Source organism: Pyrus communis, chromosome 4 (assembly GCF_041283825.1).
Source record: "Pyrus communis isolate YQ-2024b chromosome 4, ASM4128382v1, whole genome shotgun sequence".
Classification (NCBI taxonomy): Eukaryota; Viridiplantae; Streptophyta; class Magnoliopsida; order Rosales; family Rosaceae; genus Pyrus; species Pyrus communis.
In genome coordinates this window covers 6367043-6374485 of record NC_142568.1, presented here as the reverse complement: position 1 = coordinate 6374485, position 7443 = coordinate 6367043, and the positions used below count along the sequence as shown (strand labels likewise).

At 35.9% G+C, this 7443-nt stretch overlaps 1 protein-coding gene and 1 non-coding gene across 2 annotated transcripts; both read right to left on the bottom strand.

The window, feature by feature from the left end:
• Positions 1 to 1222: 1222 nt before the first annotated feature.
• LOC137721681 (molybdenum cofactor sulfurase-like) lies at positions 1223 to 4616 on the bottom strand. Its single transcript, XM_068460705.2, has one exon. The coding sequence runs from the start codon at positions 3228 to 3230 to the stop codon at positions 1344 to 1346; it is 1887 nt and encodes a 628-aa protein (XP_068316806.1). The 5' UTR covers positions 3231 to 4616; the 3' UTR covers positions 1223 to 1343.
• Positions 4617 to 6628: 2012 nt separating this feature from the next.
• On the bottom strand, positions 6629 to 6722 carry LOC137724025 (small nucleolar RNA Z107/R87). The gene has a single exon (XR_011067148.1). It is a non-coding gene; the product is annotated as a small nucleolar RNA Z107/R87 (small nucleolar RNA).
• Between the last annotated feature and the right edge of the window lie 721 nt (positions 6723 to 7443).

Sequence of the window (7443 nt, the reverse complement as noted above, 5' to 3'; positions counted from 1 at the left end):
TCATAAACAAAAAGTTCTGTGAACCAATCTCTCTTATCTTTTGAGGAGCTAGGTTAATTCTTTTCTTTATTTTTTATTTTTTGAAAAGTCCTTTTACAAGTTTTCTTAATTTTTTTAATTTCTTGAACGTCGTTTTCGAAAAATTAGGTGGTGGGGAAGGGTTAACGTCATATCATGATGATTAAGTTCTAAAGTCCAAAATAATTTTCTGGTGAAAAACTCGTGCGTAAGTTCAGGCATTATAAATGAATTTCTCAAGTTCCAACTTCCAAACGTTTTCTCATATGCTGACACAAATAATTTATAATCATTCAATTTTTGTCAAACGCACAAATTATATACTTGAAAACTCTTCTCCATAAGTGGCCCTTTTCTATAATGGTGGAAAAGAATTGAGCATTTACATGATGGCGTGAGTTTGAACCCCATCGATAGCTAATCTAAAATCTAATCTAACAAAATCTATCGTATAAAAAAAAAAATCTTCTTTTTCTTATGAAATGGGGCCAAAAGCCCAGGATTGGCCAATCCTTATTACAGCCCGACCCATGCCGTTCAAAGCTGGGCCCAAGCCCAGTGGTGCAAAATATCTACCTTGGAGAGTTAAAAACTCACAAACAATTAGCTTGGTCGGTCCAGAGCATTTATATTTATACAAGTTTTTGAGTTCCTTTCTTTTTATTCCCCCCTCTTAAAGTTCCTTTCTTTTTATTCCCCCCTCTTAACGTCGATATCAACTAAACTCTTCTTCCTCCCTCTTAATGTCGATGTCGATATAAACTAAACTCGCTTATAGTTTCAATTATATATTATTCCTAGAAAAATCTCACAAGTTAAGTTGACTTAAGCAATTACTAAGGGAGGGGATCAAGAGAAGGCCTCGTGCGCAAAGGTAAACATAAACGCTTTAGCATGCTTGAGCTACAAATCCTTTGCAAGTTGAAAGTTTTTATAAGAATTGGACATATAAGTACTTTTCATATTCTTCTTTTGAGATGAGGTAAGGCCTCAAACTCGAATATCTTTTATACAATATACTCCGTAGACGAGATATTTCAATTATGTTGTCTATTCATATTATAATTTATAACACCACATGACGGTGTTTTCACATAATACGGTCCAAGAGACTAGTGCTCCCACAAATCAACGAAGGTGTTCTTGCAATTTTGCTAGCAGTATAACCACGGGTTAATATTCTCTTGTTATTTTGCCAAACATATTGCGTTTTCTAACTATTATCAATTTAACAATGTAACATGTCACATAGTCCGAGAGTCGAGACTATCTTTTCATAAAACAATTTGAAAGAATGAAAGAATTAATTGACAAACTAATTTACTTCAAATCTCAACAGTCCTTTGATTAAGAGCCATGTATCTCCATCTCTCCTTCTCCACAAAATCTGCATCCAAAAACCTTGAAACAAATACCCAAAGCCTGTAAATGTCTTCAAAGTTTGTCAAAAGCCCTAATGCAGCAGTCACCACAGATATCCCTTCACTACTACTTCCTTCCACTTGATCACTTGTACATTTCTCCAACTTTGTTTCCCTCTCTTCCTCGTGCTTGTCCGAGAACAAAATGTGGTTCAAAATCCCGTAACTCAGTGAAATGTTGTTTCGATCAGCTAGCTTTTGCACGATCAACGGATCAATCTTTTCTCCTTTCCAGTCAAACACATTGAATGCCAAGCTTGGTCCCCGATCAAATTCTATCTTTGGTCCATAGATTCTGACCAATTGATGGCCATATTGTGAGTGCGGATGTTGAAGGCTCATCAATGCATTCACTAGCCAGTTGATCAAGTACCTTGCTCTTCGGCTAATCAGTACTAGACCTAATGAATCGGCATGATCCAAGCCCTTGCATGTGATCGCTGAGTTATCTGATTTGACAGACTGATTGGATTCTTCTCTGTCTAATTCCGTAATTTCTGAAACTGAATGTTCCTTCTTCTTTAGGGAGACTTCTTCGCTTTCATGGGACTTCGAGGTTTTGAATTTGGACTGTTTTCGATCAGTTTCCATGTCCATAGAAATTGAGTACTCCTCTGAAAATTCAGGTCGTTTTGATGCCGGGACAAGGCTCACAATTCCTGTACTTGAAGCAAATGTTGGATCCTTTAAGATCGAGGCACTGGATTTCTTGACGAACAAGCAACCAAACCCTGATGGGTTTTCCCCAAAAACTTTGAAGAAAGAGCAAATGAGAAAATCAGGCTTAAAGAGTGAGAGGCCCAAAGTGTCCATGTCCTTAGGCCCCAGTGAACATGCATCAAGCAAAACATGCCAACCATTCTCCTGCGCTATGCTCATCCACATATACGAATACCGCGCTCCTGTCACTCTCGATTGAAGTGGGAAAACAAACAGCCCCCGTTGCTTTTTCCTCGTCTGGTTACCATTCCCAATCCGTCTTCTCAATTTTCGCGACTGAAGTCTCATGTTAGGCCATGAGAACTCTGCGGACATAATCCGTCCTCCCTTCTTTTTTGAGCTCTCTTTCATCACATCCACTGCCTCATTCTTGTAGTCATAAACAGTCAAAAGACTTGGATTGTTGCGAAAGGGATACGAGTCGGCTAGAAGCTTGAAAGCGGATGACTGATTGGCAGTGAAAACCATGGAGTAATCACTTTCGGAGATGTTCATATAATCCATTATTCTTTTCCTCATTTGAAGCTCCAATTCTGATTCTTGCCCTCCATACAAAACTTGGGTGTGCAAGTTTACTGACTTGTATGAAATGTCGAAAAACAATGGTTCTTGGGAGTGAAGCAACTGAGGAGGAGGAGGGGAAGAGGAAGTTGAAGGGATTTGAGACGATGAGGAATTATATTGTGTTTGTTGCTGAGACTGAGAGTAAGAGAAGAGGCAATGTCCAATGTAATCAAAGCAGACATGGTTGGAGAGGGTGAGATGGTAATATTGATGGGCTCTGATGAGGTCAGATTGGTCAGTCTGCGAAAATTGTGGGAATGATTTTGTGAAGGAAGAGAAGGCTTCATGGAGGGAAGGGAGGGACTCATGATTGGTGAATTGGGTATTTGGGTGGAGAGAAGAAGATATGGCAAGTGTGAAGTCGTACCTGAACATGTTGACTTTCTCTGTTGATTTGGGAGTTGATGAAGCATCATAGGTGGAGGAGGAGGAAGCTCCACCGTGTAAGCAGGAACCATGTAAGCAGCTCCTCCCCGAGGCTTCTCCACTGCAAGGTGGTGAGAGCATATTTTGGTATATCTTTTTCCACCTCTATAATTATTTGCTTCTGGTTTTTCTAATCAATTTGTTGGGTATTTTTCAGTGCAAAAATGAGGAAAGTTCTGGTGATTGTGACCTTGCGGGGGTGTGGATAGCTTGTTTTAGAAGGCAATAGTGCCGACAAGTCATTGGCACTCAGTTGACCATTTCTTCCATGAAGTCTCTCTTGCTCTTGTGAGTTCTCTGATATATTTGTCATATTTAGTTCATCTCCAACCGAAAGAGCTAAATATAGTTTGTTTAAAATTATAATCCTACAAAAAATTATTTTTAAATGAACAAAGTCAGTCCATACTTATATATCATCTTCAACCAAAGAGGCTAATCATAGCCCCCTCAATAATTTATTAGTTTTAAGTTTACTTTAAATTTTATGGTTAATTTAGTTAAACTACTGTTGAATGTTTTCATATTTAGTCGTTGAATTTGAATCAATTATTGTAATTGAGGAACTCTATAAGAAGGGGCTTTGTTTGGCCAGAAGCCCCTTTGACCAAATAATAGCATGATGGGCTCTATAAAGTTATAGCCTAGTCATCGGCTGAAGATGAGTTTTTTGACAAATTAAACTATTTTTTGGTTTTTAGCTTTTAGCCCTCTCTATTGGAAATGGCCTTAATTAATCTTGGTAGCTAATTTCAAATAAATGGTTGTGTTGAATTCATTTCAGGTCCAACCTCCTAACAAAAAATGAAGTGGCTGTGGTGGTTCCACAAGAAATAATGGATTTTTCTTGGCATCCTTCAAACTTTTTGTCCTTCGAGATGCTGAAATGAAAAGCAAACAAGGAGAAAAGGGCTAGGGTCGAGCTTTGTGTAGTGGGAGGCTGCGCTGGCTGTTGCAGGGTGAAACCTGCTTTGAATTATTCTGAGTGGCCACCTAGCAGCTCATAGACTAATAGTAGTGGCAGTAGTTGCACCTCTTAAATTCGTTTGATGTGTATATATGCCTTTTTGTTCCAATTTGTGACATGCAATTAGGCCCTTCTGGACCCGCCCACTATCTTAGAGGGGCTTGACTTTTGAATTACGTAGCATTAAATACTATGAACATAAGCATTAAATAATCTGATTCACGAGATCACAATAAAAACAATAATTAAAACCAATTTAGGTCATGAACATGAAATTTCTGAAGGAAACAAAAATATGACTGATTTGTCTCCTCTTGGATTTTATAGGCGCGTTAAGTTTTGGAACCACGCAGAAAATTCCCAAGGCCGGCGGTTGAAGTAGAACGACTCCTTACTTTGGCTGATTTTCCTCCATCTTAATTGCTAATTAAGGTGATTAGTTTAATTAATCAATGGAGCAGTAGATTTGCTGGTCAAAGTTCGACAGGAACGACAAAGGAATTAAGACGTATCAGAATTAATTATTGTAAGATGTAAAAGCGATTGAAGGGGATTTAGAATGGAGTTTGCATTGCGTGGAGTTGAGGTAATGCGTTATTAATTTCTTAATTTATTTTTATTTTTATTTTGGAAATTATTATTGGTACTTCAAAAATCTCATTTGGCACTCCAAACTTTCCATATTTAAAAAGAAAAATACACTTGTGAGAAGTGCTAAATAAGATTTTTGGAATGCTAATAACAATTCTCTTTATTTTTAGGTAAAGTACGATATTCATTCATAGATAATAGTAATATGCACATTATTACTAGTACATTATGAAGTTAAACCTATTATTCTCATCTTACTGTAGATAATATCTTTTGTTCAACGAAAAAAAAAAAAATTGGAATACATACATAACATGAGGATGGGATGCAATAAGATGGAAAACGTCTATAATTTGAATTCATTTATAATAACCAATTTTTCTGCCTAATAAAATGGAAAACGTCTATAACTTGAATTCATTTATAATGACCAATTTTATCTGCATTTGTTATCTCTGATTCAGAAGACTGATGTGGCCTTTCCAAGTCTACTTATTTAATTCACCACCTGCATGTATATAAAATTTTGACCATCAAGATACACACAAATTAGAACATAACACGTGTGAACTTAGGTTATACTTTTCTAAAGGCCTAATCGGATAAATGATTCATGTGGTAATAAGTTATTCGGAAAATAGACCTGTAGTAAAAAAATTCGGATTTAAACCCTTGTGATCAAAGTCTGTTAAGATTTATGCCTGAAATTAGAATTTCTGTAATCCTCCATTAATAGCTTGCAGGTAGGTTCCACAAGTAAGACTAAGATGGTCATTTCATCCTTTCCATTTCATCTCTTCCATTGATCTCCTTTCAGAACGATGAAACGGTCACTCCATTTCATCCTTTCCAAACTCGCCATAAAAACAGTTCCATAGACGACGGCGGCGAATCGATGTTGCCGGAGGAGATGAGGGGAGGTATAATCGGAGCGTTATTGAAGTATCTAAGTGAGCACGACACTCGCCTTGTTTGCAAAGGAAAAAGGCTCGGTTGAATCGCCAGGAACAAATTCTGGTTTTGGGCTTTTCTGTTTGCAGCCTTTTTTTATTGTTTTTATTTGCTTGCTGCTCGTCGGCTTCAAAATGCATCCTCCTGGTATGTGCAAATTTATAGCAAAAACTTAACTTCTGTTAATTTGATTACTTAAATTTAATCATCTTGGTATTAATACTATATTAATTACGAATGTGGGTTTTGATCAATGCAACTAAACTAGAAGGTAGTGGTAGTGGTATTTTGGTTCACCTAGAAATTGCCGTCTGGTGCTAGAAAACCACCCAAAAGCAAGCATCGTGCCAAGTGTAAGTGTTGATAAATATTGATCCCTCGAATTTTTGTTGTACTTTTTTTTTTAAAGGGATGAAATGGAATGACCATGTCATCGTTTCATTGTTCTCAAAAGAGATCAACAATGGAAGGGATGAAATGGAAAGGATGACATGACCATCTCAGTCTTACCCGTGAGACCCACCTGCAAGTTACTAACGGAGGAATGACGGAAGTTTTAATTTCGGGTATAAATCCTAACGGACTTAGACCATAGGGGTTTAAATCCGAATTTTTTTATTACAGGGACTATTTTCTGAATATTTTATGACCATAGGGACCAATTATCCAATTAGACATTTTCTAAATTATTGGATTGTATTATAATATCTCGAAAACACTTATAATAGTTTTTTTATGGCTTATTCTATTAACACCTCATATATTATTGATTAAATCTCACATACTTAATACACTTTATATTTGTTTTTTTTAATTAAAAATTATCTTAATACACCTCATATACTTTCTCATAATACCCTTACACCCAACATTCTCATGCACCTAATATTTTCCACATACACCCCACATTTTCTATATACTCCACATTCTTTAAATCTTATAATACTCATTTCCAATTTTTATAAATTAAATTGACTTAGGATTAAAACCCTAACATTCTCTAAAAAGAGAAGTTTACAATCCGGTCTGTTGAGCTTGAATTTCATTGGGTCATCACAACCAATCTCCTTTTCTCTATCTCTTAAGCCTTTAGCTAACAAAAAAAAGGATTTCTGATAAAAAATGGCAACTGGGAGAAACCTAACAGAGCAAAAGTAAACCCTAGAAGATGAATAAAAACGGAAAAGACGTTGTTGGGTTGGCCTCCAATGAAATTGGGTAGTATGGAAAGCAAAAACAGGCTTAAATAATTGCCAATGTCATTGAATAATTAAAACAATAACAAATATGAAATTTTACCTCATGTGAAGTTTCCGAAATATTGATATTGTGTTCCATTTGTTAATTTTTTTTATCAATCAACGTGTTTATAGTTTCAATAGTTAGAATTTTATTCAATAATGGATAGGAGGGTGAGAGAGGTTTTGATAATTGAAGAAAATAATTAATACGTTAAAAGTAATTTGGGATGTATTTAGAAATTTCTTATTTTCTTTAAACCTCATAAAGTTGATTGCATAGTAGCTTACATAAGCAGCTTAATATTAAATTTTAACGTAGGGTGCATTCAACATTATATGGGGTACTAATAAAAAAAGCCTTTTTTTGTTAGTGAAGACTCTGGAGAAAGAGAGTCAAACTTTTAAAACTTCTAAAACTTCTTCCTATATTAAAAAGAAATATCACTAAACTAAAGGTATGCCTGACCTGAATGCGTAAAAGTACTTTCTACACAAGATTTTGAGGCACCCAGAGATAAGCTTCTAATTTATAACACAATTTTTT